This window comes from Colletotrichum jinshuiense, chromosome 6 (assembly GCF_051148585.1).
Source record: "Colletotrichum jinshuiense chromosome 6, complete sequence".
Taxonomy (NCBI): domain Eukaryota; kingdom Fungi; phylum Ascomycota; class Sordariomycetes; order Glomerellales; family Glomerellaceae; genus Colletotrichum; species Colletotrichum jinshuiense.
In genome coordinates, this window is record NC_139313.1 from 965,366 (window position 1) to 989,929 (window position 24,564).

The 24,564-nt window shown below is 50.1% G+C and overlaps 7 protein-coding genes across 7 annotated transcripts; 4 read left to right on the forward strand and 3 right to left on the reverse strand.

Annotated features, from left to right (window-relative positions):
- Window positions 1-1,735: 1,735 nt before the first annotated feature.
- On the reverse strand, window positions 1,736-3,502 carry EsH8_VI_000234 (cytochrome P450; the record flags this gene model as incomplete). Its single annotated transcript, XM_083271487.1, has 5 exons — window positions 1,736-1,907; window positions 1,975-2,141; window positions 2,204-2,518; window positions 2,569-3,354; window positions 3,419-3,502. 5 exons carry the CDS (start codon window positions 3,500-3,502, stop codon window positions 1,736-1,738), a joined length of 1,524 nt encoding a protein of 507 aa, XP_083126661.1.
- A 1,809-nt stretch (window positions 3,503-5,311) lies between these two features.
- On the forward strand, window positions 5,312-6,879 carry EsH8_VI_000235 (prolyl hydroxylase family protein; the record flags this gene model as incomplete). Its single annotated transcript, XM_083271488.1, has 2 exons — window positions 5,312-5,609; window positions 5,684-6,879. 2 exons carry the CDS (start codon window positions 5,312-5,314, stop codon window positions 6,877-6,879), a joined length of 1,494 nt encoding a protein of 497 aa, XP_083126662.1.
- A 1,826-nt stretch (window positions 6,880-8,705) lies between these two features.
- EsH8_VI_000236 (major facilitator superfamily domain-containing protein) lies at window positions 8,706-10,714 on the forward strand (the record flags this gene model as incomplete). Its single annotated transcript, XM_083271489.1, has 8 exons — window positions 8,706-8,864; window positions 8,953-9,222; window positions 9,303-9,428; window positions 9,484-9,499; window positions 9,564-9,805; window positions 9,874-10,234; window positions 10,291-10,350; window positions 10,419-10,714. 8 exons carry the CDS (start codon window positions 8,706-8,708, stop codon window positions 10,712-10,714), a joined length of 1,530 nt encoding a protein of 509 aa, XP_083126663.1.
- An 880-nt stretch (window positions 10,715-11,594) lies between these two features.
- On the forward strand, window positions 11,595-12,617 carry EsH8_VI_000237 (zinc-dependent alcohol dehydrogenase; the record flags this gene model as incomplete). Its single annotated transcript, XM_083271490.1, has 1 exon — window positions 11,595-12,617. The coding sequence occupies one exon, from the start codon at window positions 11,595-11,597 to the stop codon at window positions 12,615-12,617; it is 1,023 nt and encodes a 340-aa protein (XP_083126664.1).
- A 2,561-nt stretch (window positions 12,618-15,178) lies between these two features.
- EsH8_VI_000238 (dihydrodipicolinate synthase family protein) lies at window positions 15,179-16,189 on the reverse strand (the record flags this gene model as incomplete). The annotated part of the gene is made up of 1 exon (XM_083271491.1): window positions 15,179-16,189. The coding sequence occupies one exon, from the start codon at window positions 16,187-16,189 to the stop codon at window positions 15,179-15,181; it is 1,011 nt and encodes a 336-aa protein (XP_083126665.1).
- Window positions 16,190-22,390: 6,201 nt separating this feature from the next.
- EsH8_VI_000239 (uncharacterized protein) lies at window positions 22,391-23,051 on the forward strand (the record flags this gene model as incomplete). Its single annotated transcript, XM_083271492.1, has 2 exons — window positions 22,391-22,679; window positions 22,732-23,051. The coding sequence occupies 2 exons, from the start codon at window positions 22,391-22,393 to the stop codon at window positions 23,049-23,051; spliced, it is 609 nt and encodes a 202-aa protein (XP_083126666.1).
- A 426-nt stretch (window positions 23,052-23,477) lies between these two features.
- EsH8_VI_000240 (uncharacterized protein) lies at window positions 23,478-24,272 on the reverse strand (the record flags this gene model as incomplete). Its single annotated transcript, XM_083271493.1, has 2 exons — window positions 23,478-23,995; window positions 24,050-24,272. The coding sequence occupies 2 exons, from the start codon at window positions 24,270-24,272 to the stop codon at window positions 23,478-23,480; spliced, it is 741 nt and encodes a 246-aa protein (XP_083126667.1).
- Between the last annotated feature and the right edge of the window lie 292 nt (window positions 24,273-24,564).

Genomic DNA, 24,564 nt, shown 5'->3' on the forward strand with positions numbered 1-24,564 from the left:
TTCTTTTCACGCGGTGTGAACATGAGATTGCACATGACGAGCCAATGCTCTTTCGCCACCCTACCGGTCAAGCCCAGCAGTCAGTGTACGTGACCTCGGAAGAGTTTCTACAACCGGAGAGCCGGTGGTGACGGCTGTCAGTGTTTCGGGTCAAGGTTCAAGTCCGAGTGCATCGGGTGGTCCTGTGATTTGTACCCTACGGAACTTGGGGACATAAACTTTGGACAATATACGTCGCGGCGCTGTCGGGGTATCCCACCGGGTGTTACATGACAGGGGTTTTTCTAAGGGCGGGATAGAGCCAATAAGCCTCACTGCCTGAGAAAGATTATGGGTATTTGTCCAATTAAATGCTTATATAGATTAAAGATGGGTATTTTGGGACTTGGCAAAAACGCTGTCAAGCAGCATCCGATGGGATGGGGACTGTGCGGTAAGTTGCCAACAAGGAGCCGTACATGACAAACACATGACACGGGCGTAAAAAACGGCCCTGGAAGATGCGTATGAATCGACGCGATATTTGCAAAGTTCGAACGGTCGATAAATATCGCAGCCGGAACCAGAAGCCCAACCTTGTTGGGTCGTTGATTATTTTTTCGATACGTCTGATCCATATAATCCTTCCCGAGTCCCACACCTCTGGTCTTAGCAACTCCAAGGTTTCCAATTTCTTTCAAGTCCGTCTCTCTCTCCCGTAACAGAACCACCGCTCAGTCGTCCAAACTCTCTGCGTAACCCTCTCGGCCAACTTATCAAACTCTCCCTTCTCCACCACCGTCCCTTGGCCCTTGGAATTCACCGTCACGTGAACGAGGTATCCTCCCACGGCCAGTCGCCAACCCGATTGCCGCCAACGTGGGTCTCTTCGCGGTCAGCCGTAGATTCCGCGGCGAGGTGCGGCACCGTCACCTCAGGCCGGGGACAGTCGTGATGGGGGATCCCAGGTACAACTTACCAGTTCTGCGAAGATCCGCTGTTCGACGGGACGGGCTCCTGTCCGCCAGGGCTGCTGAGGTCGCTTTCATCGGCGTTGCTGGGCTTGCTTGCGGCTCACCTTTTCTTCTGCGCTGCGAGGGACGCGATGCCTTTGGGAAACCCTGCAACTCGTCGTCGTCCTGAATGTCCCACCCCCGTGACAACCCTCCTCCGCACCGGCGTCGTCCAATACTTCGTCTTGGCGACGTCCACTCCTTGTCCTTACCGCCGATGGGCAAGCTCTACGCCTTGTCCTGTGCGATAGCGTTGAGCACCTAGCTCTCGATCTCGTGCAGCGCGCGGCGCTTCTACGTCTGCTGCTTGTGGAATCATCGACTTTTCTGGATCCTCTGTCGACGGCTCTCACACTGAGATCAGCCCTGGCACTCGATACGCAGCCCCCACACTAGATCGCTCTTCGCAGTTGACACCAACAGTCAAAAACGATATCTTCAGTTTAGGTTCAACGATTGATATACTACATTATGATAGGCAAAGCTCCGTTTGAGGAATTTCAGAGTGAAGATGTGCAGAAGATGTACTGCAACCAAGAATTCCCTGACTTGACTGGCGTACCTCATGCAGATCTAATCCGAAGCTGCTGGTCTCAAGATTTTGAGAGTGCGGGCGGTTTGGTGCCTTTCTTGGACGTTTAAGCAGAGGAATGGGATCGTGTAGCTCGAACTAACTGGACACCACAAGGTGACGAACAGCGAGATGGATATAACATAAATATGTTGGCCACCTGGTTTTTTATCTACTTCACCTCGGCCATTGCCTTGGGCGTGAGGAACACGTTCACCGGCCCCTTCTCCCAAAGTGTGTAAACCTGACTGTTCTCATCCCAGCCTCTGCTTTCCTCTGCCAATCTCATATCAAAATTCCAAATCATTCTCGCAAGAATCAGACGCATTTCTGCGTATGCCAGGCTGTATCCGACGAAATTAAATCAGCGCCAAATCAAGGGTAGGATAGAGGAAAACACTTGACACGTACTTTCGGCCGATGCAATTTCTCGGTCCGATAGAAAAAGGTTGAAACGCTTCCTTCTTGTCGCCGGTAAAGCGGGGGTCGTCAAGCCAACGCTCAGGAATAAAAGAGTCGGGAAGGGTAAAGTTTTCCGGGTTATGTAAGGTAGGCCAGTGCCAGACTTGAACAAGAGTCTGCAAAGACCAAATGTCAGCTTTTGCACCTATGTCAGATTTCAAGTAGATAATCAACTTACGTCGCTTGGTACATATTGACCCAGAAAAATACCGCCACCTTCGGTCACCCTGCGTACGATACCCGTCGGAACCGGAGGATACATGCGGAGGCCTTCATTGATCACGGCCTGCATGTATTGAAGCTTCTGAACACTGACCATATCAATGTCGTCTTCTGTCGAAAATGCATTTCGAACCTCGCTGTTGAGCTTCCCAAGCGCGCTCGAATGCGTGCAAAGGTAGTAGGTTATTGCCGATAAGGCAGTTGCACTGGTCTCAGAGCCAGCAATTATAAGTATTGAAGAGTTGGATTTCAGTTCGTTGAATGTAAGCTCCTGTAACTGCTTAATAATAGTTCTCATTTGACGAGTATGACAAACAGTACCTGTCCGTCTTTTTGGCGCAACATGGAGTCCATGAAGTCTGGGCGACTGGTCTGCGCCGAGAGGCGTTGGGATACTTTCTCATGTGTGAGTGCAAGATGCTTTTCACGCTGGTTCTTGAGGTTGGTAGGTATGAAGTTCATCAAGATGCTTTCAACAAGAGGATATCGCCGTACGTTAGACTTGTAGGCGCCTGCTTTGATGCTGTCGAAAATGAGCTTGACCCACGGGTGGTAGTTAGATTGTTCAAGACAGTGGAAAGGTTCCCCAAATGCCAAGTCGCCGATGACATCAAATGTCGTCCAATTATACCATGCGACCATGTTCAGGGCCTCAGATCCCCTTGCGCACTTCTCGTGGAGCCGTTCAAGAAGCAAGTCCACGTATTTCTTGACAATTAGCTCTTGGTCAAACATGGCCTGTGCTGAAAATCCATGAGATAAGGCCCTGCGGAAGCGCGAATGATCCTCGCGGTTGGCGCCGATAATATTCTGCCTATTATCGCGGGTAAACACAGGATCTCTGCCATGATCACCGGTTCCGTTCTTGAGATGTCCGTATAGGTCCTTCCAGGCGTCGGGGTGATTGTACGCAAGTTCGTTAGGTGCTATTCGCACAATAGGCCCGTATTCTTGGTGAAGCTTTAGTATTGCGTGGTGGACCTGCCCAGAAAGGCTGCTACGGGTGTAAGGAACTCTGGTGGCTGCCCAAAGCTTTGGTCCAGGGTATTTGCGCAGGGGATGAAAGAAAACGTTGTAGACAATAGTTCCAAGAGCATAAGAAAAGGCCTGAATAAATAGTTAGATACCTTACATTACGACACAGCAACCCTCTTGTTAATGTTCAACGTACCACAGCCAGAGCTCCAAACATAACCAACGGTAGCATCTTGAAGCTCAGAAGTCGAGTCGGAGAATCATAAATATTGCTCGCCATTGTGATTGACAGTTGCTAAACGTGAAGTTGACAACCAATGCAGTAGAAGAGAGAAGTCACATCAGTTAGATCGGAGTGAGCACATTTTAACCAAAATCAAAGAATTGAAGAGGCGGATTTCGGTGCATAATTTCTAATCCGAAGCCCCTACGAAACGATGATCTTCGCAAAACTGCTCCGAGTCACCGTTACGTTCTTGTGGAGATGGCACCAAACTTTACGCATTAACTGGCTTCCCCGGTCCATGTCGCCCCACTCGGGATCTAGATCACAGCAGTTTTATCAGTATTGGACTCGACAATTGTCGTGATTACGTTCAGTAGATGACAATGCGACCGATGGTCACTGCTAAATAGATTTTCTATGGTCATGGGTTGCTAGACTAGCATTGATCGGTTCATATTCTATTCACTCGAACAATCGATATTGGATCCAGAGAGCAAGAAGATGAGCTCCGTCCGGTTCAATTTTAAACCGGTATGTTGCCGGTACATGGAGAGAAAGTTCTTGTGCAAATATAGGTAACATATCATTGATCTTACAGTATTTTGACGCCCAAGATCCTTTGATGTATTGAAAAGGCAAGGGATCTTGTCATGTAGACAAGAGGATAACAAAAAAAATTGTACTTCGGCTATCTATGAATGCGCGGTATACTTCCTAGGCCATCATTTTGGGACCGGAGTTCGTGAGACTGTATGTGAAAACCGGCATGTACTCCATGACAAGGGGATAGGCCGGCAACTGGTGTTCTGACGTCTGATGCTACGGATAATAACTTACGAGCCGAACCGATGTAGTGCATTAGACTCACTAAAGAAAATATCCCTGCTAGCAGGAAAAGTAACGTAGCTTTCGGCCATCCGGACTTTCCGCTGCAAACCCCGATAGCCTGCTCATATTTCGTTTATTGCACAGGTCCTAATCATTCGACACTACCTTTGGGCACGGGGAGCATATGTCTTTTTTTCAAGAAGCCATAACCAAATTAACAACAGTCCCTTAATCTCTGCAATTTTTCATGGGTCTTGGGTTATTCGGACTGTCCTTGGTGCAGTGTAATTGTCCTAGTAAACCGATGCTGTGGTGAGAAACAGCCGCAATGCCGCATCAGGCACACACGACGTTTTTGCAGTTATGCAAACCATGCTTGGTAAAAGTCGCTAGAAGCCAACATAAAAATAAAATAAATTATGCTCAGCTCTTTCAAACTTCTCTTTGGGCGCCATTGACTATTAGCTTCAGCGGGAGACACAAAAAACATAATCGACATAACCCCGCTTCTCCGCGACCCACACGGCGGCACAGTCCCGGAGTGACATCGGCCCACTCAAGATGAATAGCGGAAGGCATGATGCAATCATAGCTCACCAACCTTGGGGAGAACAATAGGAAAAACCAATCATTCGGTGACCATTAAGTAGTGAGTGGTTGTGTCGGCTAGCCTTGTCATAATTTCGAGTGTGAAATAGGTGGTCATCCGGGAATATAATGATGTAAATCACGGACATTTCCAGGATTTTACTTAATTCAGCGGCCGAGACTAACATGAATTCATGTTCATGTCTCCTGCCGTGGGATGAAGTAGTATGATTAGATGGGGCTTAGTCGCTTGAGTTTGTATGGGTTTTGTATGTGCCCTTCCGACCTGATTATTGTCGATGAGCATGTCTCTGAAGTTTATGCCTGAGGCCACAACATCATGGAAAATGCTAACCCCCGCAGGGACAAGGACCCTGAGCATCGTACCATCCGCCACCCCACCAACAACCGCGCCGAGCCGTTGTCGAAATTTTGAGAGAATCAAAGATGGCGAAGTCCAAGTCGAAGAAGCGCAAGCAGAATGCGCAGGCTGACATTCCACGAAAGGCCCCCAAGACGGCCACCCCGACAATTACCCCTCCTCCCGACAGCGACGATGCCGGCACGCCACTCGAGCCCAAGAGTCTCCAGACGGTAGTCTCGGACGAGGAGCTCGACATCACAATCGAGACGTTAAACACACTAGCACAATATCCGAATCTGTTAAAATCAAAGCCATGCAGGGACATTCGAGTCGCTGTCTACGACTTTCGTCAGGCATGCGCCAGTGGCGTCAACAGCGCTCGTACGTTGCAATCCCATTTCCCACTGGCTCATCAACGCCCTCGTTGAGCATTTACTGACATTTAGTCTCTCCAGCGGGAACGAATCTCGGCCTAACCGCCCGAATCACTGGTGCCCTTACCGACGAAAAATACGACGAAGCAAGAATTCTGCTTGCAGAGATGAGGATACGCGGCCAAGAACCGAAACTAGGAGCGTTGTGCCGTTGGGTACGAGATTTGGACGTCATCAGCGGCCTGTCGACATTACCGGAAGGAGAAGGAGATGGCGCTACTGTCCAGCGCAGCGAAAAAGAAAAGCAACGCCTGCTGGTTCTCGACGCCGTCTTACGTGCCTGCGGCCATTATGACAACAACATCAAGGCCCTGCCCCTACCCATCGCCTCCACACCGGGCATTGCCCTCCAAGAAACCTGGGACCTCCGTCCATCTGCGCCATCGCATCAGGTATACGCCTCTGTCCTCGACAAAACGATCTTTGATTCGGCGCCAGCGAACCTCGCTGCCTCCTTACGAGTCATCGAGAGAACCAGTGGCCCCCTCCGCAAACCGCCAAATCACCACGACGCACTCCTATACACTTCCGCGCCGAATACTATCCCCCTGGTTACCACACGGCCGCCCGCAACATCATATTCCCATCCCATTGTGCCGGGACTCAGCTTTTTGAAAGACGTTCTCTCCGCAGACGAGTGCAAGGCTATCATCGCTGCCGGTGAAACCGTCAACTTCCTTCCTGATGCACCCCTTCGTGAAGACGGAGACATCAGTATTCTGGCGCACAACTTTTATTGGGTCGTCGACACTGCCTTCCACGATGCTCTATGGTCGCGCGTTTCGTCATTCGTCCCTGCATCTGTCAATGGACGCCTGGTTCGTGGCCTCAATCGACGTTTCCGCGTGTACCGCTACGTCCCCGGCGCCGAGTACCGCGCTCATATTGACGGGGCTTGGCCGCCGTCCGGGATCCTTCCCGATGACACATACGTTTACGACGCTTCGCCAGAAGGCAAGGGACAGAGCTCTTTATTCACATTCTTGATCTATTTGAACGACGAATTTGAAGGTGGAGAAACTACGTATTTCCTACCAGCTGCGCGGGAGGGTACACTTAATGGGTATCCAGTTCGGCCAGTCATGGGCGGCGTGGCAATCTTCCCACACGGAGACGCGAGGGACGCGCCGTTGCACGAGGGCACCGGTGTCAGAAAGGGGGCCAAGTACGTGATCAGGACGGAAATCGAGTACGATATCAAGCCTTCTGAGGAGTGATAAATGAGTACTGTAAACACTGATATCATTATTTTTGCTCTCATGGGTTTCCATCCCGTACATTTTGGCAGTCATATCGAGGTCTGGAAGCCTGACGCCGGTCTCACCACCAAGGCTAACATGTCATTCGCATGTTGTGTTGGAGCAGTCGCTACAGCACTGTCCCTGTGAAAGCCCGCTGAGTGTATGGCATTCTCTGTCGGTATTACTATGCTTAGGCCAGCTATCGACATGACGACGCCTGTGTCGACTATTGCCAATGTCGATGGCACGTCATCTGCAACGATAGAATACCCCATTCAGAAGTAACTGACGGTCATAAACTGCAAGACCATCTTCCTAAATGGACAGGCATGGTGTCCTTTATGCTGGCTTCGGCCCACAAAACTCGGCTCGGAAAGGCCGAAGAAGGGGTCGCCGCATCCCGTCCGGAAGCTGACTTCACCGGAAGAAACGGCACTTCGGAGACACGTGGGAGGCGGCGCAGTCCCCAATTGGCCTTAGTAAGAGTGGTTCCGGGCATCGAAAAGGCCGCGATTACACCCAACTGTTAACGGCGGCCTTTCCACGTGCTCTCGTATATTTGAACTGCGTAATTGAAATCAATTCTGCCACTAGTCATCCGTCAACTAGCACAACGCATATTATAAGTTGGAGTTATCGGAGGCAAATGAGTGCTTGTTACTGTTCAGTTAGACATATGACGAATTGCTGTGTGAGCAGGGCGCAGTTTTGTTTGGCTATCCTACAATGCTGAAGTCAAGGGCGGCACAAGCTACTTTGAATATGAACAATACTTCAAGTCAATGACCACTGAGCATACAACGGTAGCGGGAGAGAAACCCCCCGGAACTATCCAGAGTGAGAAAAAAAAAGTGCATTTTTAGCTGAATCGCCCCGCAGCTTGGTGGATGCATAGTGGGCACATCCTATGCATCTTAATCGTGACGACCAACCACCAACACCATGCGCTAACAATATTCTAAGTACCTCAAAGTGACGTCGTCAGAGGAATCTTGGCGCAGGAGTGGCTGCTAAAGCTGCCCAGAGACGCTAAAAGACTTGGAAAAGCTTAGCATTCTGTCGGGGACTGTTTCCTGACGCTATTTGTTGTCCGAGATCCATTGGCCATGAGAGGAAATTCGACACGCGACAGCATTCTGGCCGCCGTACAGCAGCATCTGATTTGATTCTTGAAGAACGCAAGTACATGTACTACTGCACGACCCCGGACCAACAGGTCGCCTGATGGAGACATTGTACCCTAGTGTGCCCGCACCATTCATGGAGTGAACTCCTCCCCCTCATGCCGTATACCCGGCCTTATCAACATATTGGGTGTATAATGTGGAGCATTTTCTCAAAAAAAGCACCGAGACGTTGGACAGCGTCCCGCCGAATCCTTTTGATAATGTTGCAGCGGGTTGGCTGTCCGTTATTGGGCCGCTCTGCGCGACGACCCGTCGCCCGGAACAAGGTAAGACAAAATTCCCAATGAAACCTCATAGTATTACTGCGTACATTCAGGAACTGGGCATGGTAAGTGGGGGAATACAAATCAAGTCCTGGTTGGCAGGCTCTAGCGCAGCCCAGGTCGTCCCTTTGCAGACCGATGGGCCTGTGATCGTCCGAATAAATACCTTATTACCGTCCCAATTCCCCTTCAGTCCTGACTCGTCGCACTCTCTTCCCAACCTCACGCTGTTGGCGCATCTCTTCTTTCCCGTTCCTCTGTTCTTCGCTTCTATCGCTGGCCCCTTTGGCTTTCGGCAATCAAAGGCTTCCTCGCTGCGAAGGACTTCTACGGGCACCGGCCAGTCGTGATCATGCTGAACTTCCGAAGAAAGACGTCCAGCGACTCCGAGGCTGCGGCGCAAGAAGCCGCCGCCGCCGCACCTCTAGAGAGTCGCAAACCGTTCCGGGAAGCAATCATTCCCGTCATTGCCTGCGGCGCTGGTCTGTTCTCCGATGGATACATCAACAACGTAAGGCCCAGCCCGAATGGTTTCAATCTTTGCCTATCATGACGAAATTCCGGGAGCTTTGGTGCTGATGCGATTTCACCCTACGTAGGTAATTGGATCCGTCACCACGATCCTCGCCCTTCAGTATGGCGATTTGTATAAGAACTCCAACGCCAAGAAGTACGTCGGCGACATTGCCTTTGCCGGCACGGTCGTCGGTCAACTGGCATTCGGCTGGCTCGCCGACCATTGGTCACGCACCAACTCGCTGCTTGTCTCGACCGTAATTCTGCTTGTCTTCACTGCGCTTGCTGCCGGCTCCTACTTCCGTGGCGAGGCTGTCGGCATGTTCAACATCCTCGCTGCATGGCGTTTCTTTGTGAGCAGAACCCACACCTTCAGAGTGTTGGGCCCTACTTGGGTTACTTGGCGAATCACCGGTCTGACAATATGCAATAGGTCGGCATTGGCATTGGTGGCGAGTATCCCGCAGGCAGTGTTGGCTGCGCTGAGTCCACAGGCGAGCTGAAGTCGGGATCAAGGAACCTTTGGTTCATCATGTTCACCAACACCATGATTGATTGGGTAAGAAAAAGTTTCCATCCTCCCACCTTGACACATCACTAACATATTCTTGCAGGGCTTCGTTATTGGCGGTTAGTAATGAGTCGAATGCACCCCAAAGCTGTACCAAACGTCGTTTCTAACCCATGTGAACAGCATTTGTGCCCTACGTGGTCGCTGCTGCGTGCCACAACGGCCACTACAGCACCATATGGCGAACCAGCCTAGGAATTGGCATCGTGTTTCCCATGTTTCTGTTTGTTCTCCGTCTGTTTGTGAAAGAGCCTGAGGAATTTGCCCGAAACTCGATGCGCTATGCGAAGACGCCTTACATGCTTTCTCTCAAGTTTTACGGCTGGCGTCTTTTTGTTGTCAGCCTTATCTGGTTCATTTACGATGTAAGTCCCTCCCAAGCGATGACCCTCGCAACGATTCAAGAGAAATTTGTACTAACAGTCTATGATAGTTCTCGGCTTATTCATTTGGAATCTACTCGTCCACCATCTTGAGCAACCTGTACGGGGATACCGCACCGCTTACAACCGTCTTCGGTTGGAACACGGTCATCAATTTGTTCTACATTCCCGGCACAATGCTCGGCGCGCCCGCATCCGACTGGCTTGGTCCACGGTACGCCCTCGCCCTTGGCGTGACTCTACAGGCCGTTGTTGGCTTCATCATGGCTGGTGACTACTTCAACCTCTCGCAGCCTGGCATGGTTGGCGGTTTTGTTGTTGTATATGGCGTCTTTTTGGCGTTGGGCGAGTTTGGACCGGGAAACAACATCGGCCTACTGGCGGCTAAGACGTGCGCAACGGGCATCCGTGGTAGGTTCTTCTTCCTTCTAGAAGATAACAGACGGGATTTGCTAATAACTACGAAGGAAAATACTATGGAGTGGCTGCGGCTATTGGTAAAATTGGCGCTTTTGTGGGCACATGGGGTGAGTTCAATCCCAATGGCAAATCGGCAAAACACGAAGCTTGGTGAATCAACTAACCAATATTGCAGTCTTCCCGTATATTCAAGCAGCTGCAGGCGATAACGAGGTCGCTTCTGCCCAGTATCCTTTTTGGGTGTCTTCGTCTCTATGCATACTCTCTGCCGTCCTTGCAGTCTTCTGCCTGCCAAACATCGGCCAGGATACGATCGCAATTGAAGACGCACGGTTCCGCGCTTATTTGGAGGCAAACGGATACGACACACGGCAGCTTGGCCTCAGAAGGGGCGAGAACGTGGAGTCCAATGACATAACTCCGGTGGAAGACGCAGCTGGGAACACGAAAGGAGAGAAGGCATCAGTATAAGGGACGGATTGTATCAATGGTGAATCCTGTGGATTACAGATGGCTACCGAAGTATGCAAATTGAGTCGAGAGCGAAATCAGCAAGTTTTTGCAAACTGACGAGATGAGAAACCGAGACTTGGTTGGATTAGAGATATAATTCGTAATGTTATGAGACAACCTTAGGCTTCCCGCGTATTCACATGGGACCGTGATATATCTCTTGGCCGAAAGGTTGAACGAGCTTTGCAACACCTATTTAAACAAAACATACACTGTTAATTTCAGTGGACGCGTTTGACGAAGGTGACATATTCTGTGGCTGAATGTTCAGTACTATCTGAGTGTTGTAGCTTCGAGACTCTATTAAGGAGCATTTGTACCAAAGCAAATCAGGTTTTAGGTTAGTTAGAATGGTAACTCCATCGTATTGCAAGTAATGGTTAATTAACGAAACAGTTTTTAGTGTCTATTCCGGTTATGTTGCCTGCTTTTCATTAGTTGTATCCTACATGATACGTTTCGTGGTTACAGGGTATGCCGTTAACATGATCGTATCTTTAGGGTGTGGATCCTGACAGTCTCTAAGAGTTTTAGAACTTGGTTCATTCTGATCATAAATTAAGTATGCTGCTATTGTAACATAAAGCAACTTTGAGTTTCATGATTCCACGCTTACTAGCGTAAGTTTTTAATTTCTTCTCGGTAACATCTCGCTATCGCTTTCGCATTTTAACCCAGTAAGGTTTCAGATGATATCTGCCGTGTTGGACAGGTTTTATTAAACAACATGACGTCCCAATATTGAGCGCGTGCGAAATTGTTTAGAATCCAAATACCCAACAGACCGTCAACTTCCAGAAGCCAGCACAGCCGTTTCTATTATTCAAACCCGATCGATATGAAGTCCATTCAAATCACAGCACCAGGAGTAGTGTCATGGGTCGACATCCCCAAGCCAGAAACCGGCCCCAAAGACGTACTCCTTAAAATAAAATCATGCGGGATCTGCGGTTCAGATAACATGTATACACAACACGGTGGCATCCCCCCAAGGCAAGGCTGCACCCCTCTCGGCCACGAACCGGCAGCCGAGGTCGTCGAGATAGGGAAGGACGTAGTCTCCCAAGAAATTGAGGTCGGCGATCACGTTGTGGTAGACACGATGGCTTTTGATGACGGTCTTGTTGGCTCCGGTGGCTCACAAGGTGCATTGAGCGAGTATGTCGTCGTTCACAACTATGAGCCACGGAAGCAGCTAAAGAAGATTCCCAATCACATTCCCTGGCATGTTGCAGCGTTGAATGAACCGATGGCAGTGGCGCTGCATGCTGTCAACCGAACGAGTCCTCAGCCGGGTTGCAAAGTGGTCGTGTTTGGCGCCGGGCCCATCGGTCTGGGCGCGGTACTAGCTTACCGCAGGAAAGGAGCAACTCACATCATTGTGGTGGACGTTGTCGATTCAAGACTCGACAAAGCACTCAAAATCGGCGCTGATGCGGTCGTCAACTCGTCCAAGGTGGACAATCTGGCTGCGAAGTTGGTTGAGCTCCAAGGCGATGGGGCTACGGCTCAGAACCGAGGAACTCGTCCGGCAACAGATATATTCCTCGATGCCGCTGGTGCACCTTCTGTGCCTGGGCAAGTAGCGAGTATGGCAAAACATAACGCTACATTTGGCATCGTTGGGGTGCACACGAAACCAACAGAGTTACACCTAGGACAGCTTATTACGACAGAGCTAAACATAGTTTTCAGCAGGGGCTATCCAACGGAAATATTCGAGGTGACGGACGATATTGTTGAGAACTGGGAGAAGTACGGAGAGATTGTTAGTGACCTCATTCCATTTGAGAAGGCAACGGAGGCACTTGAACTGGCCAAGTCGGGCAAGGCAAACAAGGTTGTTGTGGTTTTTGATTGATGAGGAGAATGAAAGAAATCCCCATCACGGTCTTGCTAGAAAACTGATGATCAGTTTGATAATTTTTCCAACGCTGTCAATATCAACATGGCTGCCATACAGCACGAGAATAGTTTATAATCCTCTATTCCATTTGAAGAGCATCTTGGTTCTTTAATAGTAATCTCCGTTGCATAATATTCAGGGTGAGGACTGAGATTCTTGAATTTCAAGACCTAGAGCAATTTAAAATAAGAAAGTCGTCTGCGAAATCGGGAAGTGTGGACAACCAAACGAGCGCTGAAGGACCTGCAAACTGGACCTTTGTTACTTAGCTTTTGTGGAATAACTACAATAGTGCTGGAGTGCGATCAGTTTCCCGTAGACTTTGACTATGCTTGACACGAATATTTGCTCGTTCCTCCATTCTCGACGAATTCAGTCAGCCAGCGACTCTCAGTTTTTTATACTACTTTTATTTTTAGTTTTCAAAGTCGTCTTATTCCAGCTATTTATTCCTCACCTTACAATAATATACATTTTCCCAGTATTCATGCTGTTGGTTTTGATTCCTAGGAAACAACTCACAACATCTTACTAACAGACTCAATCAAGCATCAGGATGCTGCTTGTGTAAGAATTCTTTGTATCCTTCCTTTTCCACCCCTCCCTAGCCTCCAGTCTCGGATAAAACCGTTGGGCAAGTTAAATACGAGCTGAAAAAACAGTGGTGTCATATATTGTGTATTATTGTTCCTTGTTCTCTCCCACCATCGGGATAACCTAGCTCCTATTGGCACCATTGGGTCCATCTATCGGCGCCACTATAAGCCCAGCAGCCATCGGAGCGCTATAACCCTCCAATTACCTTTCAACTTTGCCTTGCAGCGTCCCGCCACCTTGAGTGACTGGCGAGAGAGCTTGAACCACCATCACCAGGAACTGCCCAACGCTCAACAAATCGACAAGTTTCGCCAACTATTACAGATCGCGCTGTGTCAGAAGTATTCAAGTTTATTTGTCATTGGACTGTTTTCAATCCCAGGGCCTTGTTTAATGATTGCCTCTGGCCGGACTGTAAACTTCCCTCTCCCGTGCTTGATTGGCCTTGAGGTTGTCATACCATCTTGTGCGAGCTGATGTCGTGCACATAAATGAACCACAACATGGCGATCTTTCTCCGATTTTGTCTTGCACACCCTGTTGTGAACTGGCGAAGATGGCCACCGGAGAATGCGGGGTGCATAAGGGACTCTTTCCCCACTGACGCTGATACGTGCGCCTGCAACCTGACCTGTCTTGGAAATGGAACATTCCCTTCTTCCGTGCGGTATAGCTAGCTGCGACTTGGTTGTGCATCATTTTGCTGCCTCTCTCTCATGGTAAGCAAATTCTTTCCAGATTCGTCTAAGCCTCCAACCGCCGGGGTTTGACTCGACCGGTCCGGGGTTTGGCAAATAACGTAGGGCCGGCGCAGATCTTGGATTTCAGGCAAAACGTGTCCCCCCTCCTTTTGCATACAACCTAAAAGTAGCGGCAAATTTGACACCTCATCTTGTCCGGCAGCATACGTCGCCATTCACCATCCCCGTCGAGACATGGCTACTGCTTTTCCATTGATAATACGATGGCGTATGCATCATTTACGCCACTTATAACCACCGGGCGACTTTACCCTTTCCACTGTCAACTTTAAGCTCTAGTGACGGTTCCTTCCAAGCAATCAAGAAGGACCTATTTAATCACGCGGAATGTCCGTCCGCCGAAACCACCAGTGTTGGCAAATCCTCACTCAAATAGTCGAAACATGATCTGAATGCCCTATATGGAATTGTAGACTTTTATAAAATTGAAATTGTCCGCGGGTCGTGGAGGCAACTGGACAGTGACACTTTTCTGTCCAGGGCGAGGCGCTAAGTAGGGAGAGTCTAGACCGAAGTAGGGGATAGCTACGGCCTAGCCAGTTTTCGTTTAAGGACCCCAGCAACATTTGCGTACGGTTTCTGGCAGACAGACAGAGCCCGTTGGATCCAGAGGCATTTATACAAATAAACGAAATGCATTTTTTTAAAGTGTCTACTACCCTCTACAAGCTAGACCCCCATTATCATACCAAACGCCATTGCCGTCGGGTTCCAGTTCTTGACCTTGGGCGATGATTCCAAGAGACAGTGTACCAATGGCGACCAACAACCCAGCAGCAGTCCATCTTGGATGTCGGCCGATAACGTAGCAGTAGGAAACGACGCAATGATCCGCATGCTTTTTCGTGAAACACAACCCATGGTTCTCCGTCCATTCAACCGTAACCCCATTCCCTCCTTAAAGACACTGGCACACTCAGTCAGCCTTCCACGTCCTACCTCCAAAACCAAGCAGGTTTCGCTTCATTTGGATTGCTCTTCATTCCGCCCAGCCCCCACCGTCCGTCAGTCCGACACCATGGCCGCTCATCGCCCGAGCCCATGCTCCATCCATCCCAATGTTGGCTCCCCTCCATAAAGCTTCCATCCATGTCAATGTCATCCCACGCGGCACCAGTCTTCCGGGCAAGGTGACCGGATGTGGCAGCTGCCCATCAATCAGTGCACGCTACCCGTCGCCTCCTCTTCCAATTCCATTTCCACCCGATGCAGTTGGCTCAGCCCCTCCGCAATGACCTTTAGCTCCTGGGGCGAGGGCCTTACGCAGGGCTTTCGCGGTGTGCCACCGTACTGCTGAAAGTGCCCGATCGCCGCCTTCACGCCCACGAAGCCCGTCTTGATGGCGATCCAGTCCCCCTTTGCCACAATTGCTTGCAGGCGCCGCGCCTCGGCGAAATCACCCCGGCTGAAAAGCTCCATGATACGCACACACGCCCGTGGGGCTATATTTGCGAGTCCTGAGATGGTCCCGTTGCCGCCCACGACTTGTCCTTGCAGGATGAAGTCGGCGCTGCCGCCCGCCACGAAGAAGCCTTCGGGTACGTCATCTGCCACCCGCGCGAGTTTGCCCGTGTTTCCGCAGGTGAGCTTAACGCCGACAACGTTCGGGTGCTGCGCGATGCGCACTATGGCGTCTGAGGTGAGATCGCGCCCCGAGGCAGCCGCGGGGAAGTTGTAGATGAGCAACGGGATAGGCGATTCGTCCGCCACCTCGTAAAAGTGCTGGACGATCTTTTCGTCGTCGAGGAGGGAGCCGTAGTAGCTTGGGGGCAACATCAGTGCGTGAGATGCGCCGCTCTTGGCGGCGTCTTTACATAACTGCAACGTCTCGCGGGTTGATTGGGCCCCGCACCCGGCAATCAGCGGGACCTTGATATCATGGCCTTCTTGGTGGATAGTGTCGGCCGCACAACGGATCATCAAGCTGCGCTCCTCTCTGGTGAGATGCACAGCTTCACCGTTGGATCCGTGGACGACGATCCCTGCTACACCTGCATTGATGAGCCGAACAAGATGGCGTTCGAGCGTGTTTGTGTCGATTTCCTCTGACTCTGTGAAGAATGCGAGAGTAGGGACATAGACACCGTCGGGAAGCCGAAGATTCTGTGCCTTGGGAGCGCCGAAAATGGTTTCTGGGGGCGGAGGCGTAGCCACAGTGGTTGCAGGCATCTTAGTAATGTTGATGTCGATGATGTGAGAGAAAGCTTGGTCTGCTAATGAAGCTGTTCGACTTGATAAATGGCAATACCTACTCCGAAGTGAAGGACGATGTTCGGGGAGGCGTGGGTTCTTATAACCCAAGCAACTGTAAATGACGGCAGGGTAGTAGAGTAGCAGAGTAGAAATAATAAGGAAGAGGGTGGGCTGATAAATGCAAGGCAAGCCTGGTGAAGGACGTTGTTTGCTTATTTTCGGGCTCCGGGTACACATAGAGAACCCCCGGACGAATAAAGTTCACGTCGGGGGTCATGAGTGCCTTTCTAAGGAAACATGGTGGTTCCAGCCGGTCCAAGGATCCCATGATGTTGAACATGCGGCTTTGCCAAACTTGGCGGATCGCACGGCTTGGTGGCAGCGCGGCGTGGGGGTGACAATTTGCCCACGCCCTGGCCTGCCGCTTTCGAACAAGCGGCTGAACGCATGGATCACGGAGGTGTGTGAAGTCCGGGGCTGACAGACTGGGTTTGCGGTGAGGTGGATGGCATGTTGCATCACTATGTGCGACGCTACTAGGCGTGATGAGGATACAGATCTTGTCGCAAGGCCAGCATTCGTGTCATTTTTGGCTTTGCTCAACCGGCATCTCTCCATTGTGGGACTTTTCGGATGGTGGTTTGTTGATCGCCATGCACAAAGTGGCATTATCGGTAACATAGATCAACGGTTTGACCAGGACGTGAGGCCCTTGTGACCACGAACAGGGGTTTACATCGTCCCAAGAGTGCCAAATATTGACTTCGCAAGGAGACCTCCGGCCAGGAATGCAGCATCGGAGCCGCAGTGGTTCAGCCCGAACGCTCAGACCTGCGGATACCATGGGCTTATAATGAGCGCGAAAAGCTGGAGTGATTGATTGGTGCGGACGTCAGCGTTTCGATGTTGTCTCGTCATTGTAATGGGGTTATTTCCTCATTCTGCACATGCCCAATTGATGCGGTGAGTCGTTCTTGAACAATGAATATGAGGAGAGAACTCCGGAGTGGCCCCCACGCCGTCTCAACACCCGGACTCCCGGTTCAGTGCGTATAGTGGATTATACAGCGAATCATGTGCCTCCAGTCTGGCCGTCCCCGCTGCTAAGTCGGACTTCGTCTTCCTTTTTTTAAACAAGCCCCCCAACTTACTGTGGCCCTCGTGTTCCCTCAGGTAGCGGCTCTTTGCTGACTGGTGTGGTACCAGCATTTAGCAGGGATTGGATGGCCTGTTCCTGGTGCCAAAGCTCGCAAATCACGGTCCAGAATCAAGGAGACCGGGCTCGGCGTAGGCTCCGCCCCCCATCCCGCGCCATCTTGGGTATGTTGCCATGCATTGCGCAAACCACCCTCCCACCATGATTTTCATCATCCCCTTCAGTACCATTGGCGAATGATGGAAAGAGTCAACCCTCCAAGGCGAATGATTGTGTTGCTTGATAGTCCGCAGTGCAGCAAGTCAGGAACAAGATTTTCGAACTATTCTCGGGCGCCCGAGAGGCCTGGATTGGTGTCCTGCCGCAGCGCCTTATCCTCACGTGAATGGCCGTGTGGGGGTTACCCTCCAAGTGATCAGCGACACCCAATGAACCCTGCACTCAAACAGCTTCTCCCTTCCGCATCAAAACGAAATACCTATCGGGCCGGTAGAATGATTACATATAAGGAGCGTACCTCGATTCCTTCGCAATATCACGTGTCAGGAAATAACTTGACGCCATCGGGGAGGTTCTTTCACTGGTATTTATTCTTCATGATTTCCACGCAGCCAGACACAGCTAGAGGCCAGGCTGTTGGTATCACAGGATACCCGTACGGGTGGTAAATCGAACGAAGAGCAAAACTGGTACTGTATTCTGTAGACGTTGTCTAGAAGGAAGAAAAGAGGGGCAGCCAGCGGAAGCAGCAGATGTGAAGATATCGCCGTTGGCGGCCCGGAGGCAGAATCTCCGGGCCCGACTGCTGCCGCTTCCCGCGGGCTGACCGCCTGCCCGTATTCTGGCTGGGTAATCCAACACAGGCATTCAAGTTGCCTCAAGTACTTGGGATAAGCACATGTGTTAAGCTTTAGTCAACTGTAGCAGCGCTGGTGGACAGTCTATACAATTTCGAAATCAATGATTAACTAACGAATTATTACTCACAAAGTTTGTAATCCCATGTAAAAAATGCGAGTGTTCCACTGAAAAGGGAGAGTTGTTGTCTATATGTGCGAATATGATATTAAGAAAATATGAGTTTGCACGTTCTGAGATATGAGCCATGGAACTGTAATCTACCCACGTCAATGTGTTGATATTAGCAGGTTTCATGACTTAGTTACCATATATCTAGGACCTAGAACATGATAAACTACCGAGTCTTTGACCGCCCAGGTAAGTTCTCTGTCAAATTCCTTCGCTTTGGTTATATCGAACTAGGAGTAGGTCCACCCAATTGCTGGATTCTCGGATACTAAATCTCACCGATAGCCTTATCAACTATCAGAAACTGATAAACGCTTAAAATCAACTAACGACTCCGCATATGGGTGCAGCGAGGCACATTTGTGGGTGTTTCATCGTCTCGCTACGGTGCAGATATATTTCACTGCTGCCTAGCAATGTGCACATAATCCATCTACTCAAATTGAAATTATTCGCCAAATGGACGAGAAGTAGCATAGTAAATGAAACTGCAGTAACTTGTTTTCAATTCTGTCCAGCTGCACAGACATGCCGGTTTCAATACTTGGTGGTATTTGATAGAGAGAGACTCCATGTGAGAAAGGTGGCACCAAGCGGAGCAGCCTACTGCTGCTGCCGGAGCCCGGATTCTTCTAGTGAGTGGGCACGCCTGCGAGCTTCAGGTCTGTATCTGGAAGCGCCGGGCAGTAGGCCGTTGCTCATTTTACACCTTCTACATACATTGTGTAGCTCTCGCAGCTCTTTGAGATAAAAGGCCGAACAATGTATCTCTTCTATGTAATGTTCCTATGCTATCTCATCACAGACAAGCAAGCTAACGTGGTCAGTGACTAAGAAAGGTCATCAGGCATTAGTTAGCAGGAATCTGCTTCTGGCTCTATCGGCGCTTGCCAGAACAAACTCCAGAGTACTTTATTTGTCCTCAAATACATCTTAACCCAGTGTTTTGTATAGATTTCCTCATCACTGCGTGCTCGTTCGCCGATCCATATCTGCTTCAAGCAGGGCTGGGTTGATAACCGAGACTCGATTTCCAATGCACAACGCCCTTACGGCCTCGACCAATCTGGAAGGCACGGCTTTTAGATCTTTTCAGCCGATTCTCATCTATATCTGTACCAGGACGAAAACGACGCGTAAAGTGTTGGATTGCTCGGCCAGAACACGGGGAGGCGGTCAGCAGCAGCAGAGCCTGGAGATTATGCCTCCGGGCCGCCAATAGCGATATCTTCACTACTGCTACTGCTGCTGCCAACCTTCCTACTTCTCTTCTAGACACCGATGTACGAGCTTCCGAATGCACTATATTGATATTCGGCGAACTTTTACCTGTACATGTATCCTGTGATTCCAACATGAAGAAAGCGTAGATAAATGCGAAGTCAATGGGAACAGGGCTTTCGATGATCGCAAAAGCCACCGACAACAGCAAGCCTCAAGAGACTATTGATGGGTTGATGGATGATATGTGGAGTAGGAATGAATCAAAGGTTTCTTGGTCGAGTAATATATAGGGCGGCACCAGGCAGTTCGGATAAGTATGCCATCTAGTTTTATTAGCTTCCAGAAAATATAGTGCTATTGATCCATGAAACTGTCCTGTTTCTCTTCTCGTGTGTTTTGCGCCACACTACCTCTGGCTCGCAACAGATTCGAAGATTTGCGGCCACTATGACTCTTCAACGCCGAACATCAGTCATAGCCTAGTATCGAAGAAAGCTACACGAAAGGCTAACCATTATAAGGCACTTCTGCCAGTACATGTCTGCCCAGTGACAACTGCATTTTCTTTTTCGGGCACATCTGGCAACATCAAGGCCGTATACGCTTACGTACCTTTGATGAAAGACCGGGTCAGATTCCAAGCCCTAACGTAAGGCACTGGCACATTGGCAATACATCAGTCTTAGAGATCATTCAATGTCTTCTGATGACGAGTCATTTTGTCCTCGGTGGGCCTGCATGCGATTCTTGCAATGACTTTGACGAACCCGCTCGTGGAGATTGATGCCATTACAGCTGCATCTAGCCGGCTGTGTACCAAAGACCCTAAAAATGCGGTGTGTATTAGCAGCAAAAGTTTGACATCTCCACCTTGGATCTATTTACGTCCCAAGATTTTGAGTCTATTGCGCGTTTGTGAACAATCCAGGTGCAGGCGATGCTTCAATGACAGCTTGGCGCGTTGCGTGGACCGGCGGAGTGATCGGCAATCATACAGTCACTCTATCGGGGAAACTCGTAGCGATTGTTTGTCTCTGCGGGGGAAAGAAATCTAGAAGTTCAGAAGTTCGCTGCTTATGACTAAAGAAAAGCTTATTCGCTCGAGGCATTCGCAACGAACCACATGTTGGTTCGAAATTTGGGGGATGCCAAGATGCAAGCGCACCTCGAGGGCCTAAATTTAGCATCCGCAGCCCCGTCCCCTCAGCTCGGCCGGGGACGCGACAGAGGATTTGTTGGGGGCTTTTGCCCCGCTGCAAAACTACTCTCTGCTGCATGCTGGGGACAGCGTCGATGTTGCGTGGAGTTGACGAGATCAACGGGTAATAACAACCACTGAAAAACGAGAGAAACCTTGAACGGGCACGGGACTGGATGTTTGATTGTTGATCCTAGTGATAGGGTGATAGGGCGCCGTGTCGATCATCCGCATCCCAGCGTCATTGGGGGGACAGACAGGGAAGTCCCTTCCAAGCTTCGAGAAGAGAGCAATCGGGAAACGAGAAAGGACGGGTTTGCAAGGCTGTCCTTCTCCGAGACCATGCGCCAAGGGAGAAGGTGAAACAGGACACCTCATAATCGGATCTCTTGGGGTCGGAATCAGAGGGAGAACCCGCTGAGCTGCTGCTGCAAGGCAGCTGGGCGAGGAGGCGGGTGGATGCGTGTCGCCGTGGCTCTGCTCTTCTTGGCAGGGATGTGCCGGCAGTGAGTGAATGTCGTCTCAAGTGACAAGCCAAACCTAAAGTAGAGGTTCATTCGTTGGTAGATTAGTAGAGAGAAAATAGAATGTAGATACTTTCTCGGAATAAATGACGCCCCAGTCTGGTACGAACTTGTCATTTGCATCTGGTAAACAGCGATGGTGGGGCACAGGCGTCAATTTGGTTTCTCGACTTGGCGGCTAGGCTTCAAAGGTCGTGGAGTGAGTAATTGATTGACATGCAGCATTCTATTTTTCGATCATTTGTATGGACGAGCATTAATTAGTGTCTCGGTGCTTCTTGTTTGTGTTGCTCCGCTGTCGCCAGGCTACTATCGACTGGCCTCGCCCTCACAGTCCGAGATGCGGCTATTTCAGTAATCATGCCGTCAATTGTAGCACGCGACACATATCCGTCTTGGGCCGTTACACATACTATGACTGCTCATGGGGGCACAGGGGGGGCTCGGATGTGTCGCATCAAGCTTTCCTGGGGTTTCGGGGTCGGCGGAGGGACAAGGTGGAAAACCACAATCTAAGATGTTCGACAAGGTGAGCAATGCCCTGACACGGGAGGTCATGTTAGGTAATTAGCTTGTGTGTTCATTTTAGACTTGTTCGGTGGGTTAAACAGAACCTACCGTCGATAATAGCCAGGATGTTGAGTCGTCAGTTGAGGCTGGGGCACCTGGGGGTTTCTTGGCTTCGCTCATCGAAACCCACTTTTGAATAGCTGCAATTTGAGTGGGAGAGTCTTGGATGGAGACCGCCAGCGCCAAGCAGCCAAGCGGCCAACCAAGACCCAAGCCTCCAAGTGACGATGTGCGGTCGCTGCCCGAGACAATGCCGTTTGTGTGTGGTTTTCTTTTTGCAGTGTTGGTGCGACAGCGATCATTATCCCCAAAAGTTGTCTAAATGAAGTTATATATTCCGCATCGTCCCGTCCATGTGTAGGCATTTTACTCCTTTGTTTACCACAGCATCTGAAACATCCATCATCTCATCGCTTGCAATCACCTCCTCCATCGCATTTACCAGTTACTAAGCAAAAAACGCAATAACCGCCAAAATGTACTTCAACCGTGTCGCCTTATCCCTTGCCGCCGTCGCCTTTGTCAAAGCCGACCTCCAGCTGGATAACGATGACATTCCCACCCAGTGCCAGGCCGTCTGCAACCCTATCTACCAACTTGGTCAAGCCTGCGAGGTTAACGACGATCTGATCAACAACGACCTGACGGAGGACCGCCTCGAGGCGCAGTGCGTGTGCACAAACAACAGCTTCAATGTCTCCCAGTATGCTGGCCTGTGCGCTAGCTGCATGGACCAGAATGTCCAAGACCGCGACGACTTGGATGGTAAGACAAACCTTTGTCTCGCAGATTTTCAATTACTGACTAGATGACCCAGACATCAACGACATCCTGCGGACTTGCGGCTTCACCAGCACTTCTTACGCTGCGACGGCATCCTACGCATCCTCTACCCCCTCCGTCCAGGCAACCCGACCCACGAACTCGGCCCAACTGACCACAACCATCACTCCCGGCGCCGCCGGTGGGGCTTCTCCGACGCAGTCGAGCGGCTCCGGCAACAACGGCGGTAGCAACACCAGCCCCACCACGGCCGGCAACCAGGCCACCCAGACCCCGAATGCAGCTGGTGTTGTCTCGCCTCAGGCTGGTCTCGGCCTGATCGGTGCTGCAGCTGTCGGCGCTCTTTTCCTGTAAATGGATTTCATGAATGGTTTACTAACGAAGATATCAATTTGGGTTCGGTTCGCATCGCAGGCGCTATGGTATATAGCATTGACAGTCGTTTCAGTCAGTTAGTAACTCGGAGTCACAATATCAAAGACTTGGGAACAATTTATTTTACATCAACATCTGATGCTCACCATGTCACTCAGTGTCGATGAGCACAAGCAACCTTGGCGTGGCACACCCCTATTAATCGCTGTTTTGTGAAATCTTAACAAGGCCTTGCCTTTGCCACCACCTCGCGCGATGATGTGTAGTGAATACACGGAATTATAAGTTTGTATGAAAAGCCTACTAGAGAGGTATGGTGGCATGCTCAAGTTGCACAGTGTAGACACCAATGCATTAGCCGAGAATAACCTGCACCAGCCCCATGAATCAAGATAGTACCCCCAGTTATTCGTAAGGCCTCATCAACACGTTTCCCTCCACCTTTTCGTCAAAGTCGGGGATATGTGTCGTATGACACCAAGGCTTGAGCTTAATCTCCTTCCTTATAGTTTCAGCAAAGCATCCCAGCCAGGCGTTTCTAGGAAAGCGCTTGTTAACGTCCTCCCGCGTGGCCTCATGAATGATCTGTCCAAAGTTCGGTATATCTGGGTGTTCTCCCACGTTGTCGTATATAGTCGCTAGCTGGATCACTTGGCCAAGGAATGTGATCATGCCATCCTTGCCAAGATCTTGATGCCGGATAATCGTCTCGCAAACAGCCTCTGCTTGGTCTTTCGATGCCCCGAACTCCTTTTGTAGAAGATTGAGCGCGATGTAACCACCATGGAACTCAAATGAGAGGCGAGTAGCCTCCAGGTTTTCTTGAGTGGTGCCGATGTCATGGAGTAAACTGGTCAAAGCTAGGATCGATGGCGAAAAAGTAGCGGCGTATTCGGGAAATTGTTGCCTTACAATTGCGGATCCTACAATCAGTCAGAAGAATTTAATTGTATAACAGCGAGATAGAACAGGGTTACCGAAGTAAAAAACTCTCATTGAGTGATTAAAGGTCTGTTCAGGAAGCTTATCCTTTGCATACTGCTGAACATTAGATACGATGTGATCGTCAGACGGGAAACTGATGTCATCGACCAAAAGCCGTTCTGGTACGTGTATGTACGGTTTCCCATTTAGAATTCTTGCCGCGTCGACGGGCACAGCAGTCCACCCATTCAGGGCGATCTCATCAGCTTTTGACATTTTGGTATGTTGTGCGTCAAGTAACTCTCTGATTAAAATTTAAAAAAAATCTTTTAAGAGTTTTATCGGTCCGGCTTTTGTAGAATCCCTGTCCTAGGCAAAAGCGCAGGCTCATGTCACGGATTGAAGTGCGGAGTGAGACAATTCCATGTAATCCAAAGGGCGCGCCTCGTAATCGCTGGGACTTACTAAGTTTGTTACTTTGTTTACCCTCGGGTGACGTCGTGTGGAACCCAACGTTATACTAGTGCATGCTGCCTTCAGGGGACATCAGCAAGTAATATGGTCCGAT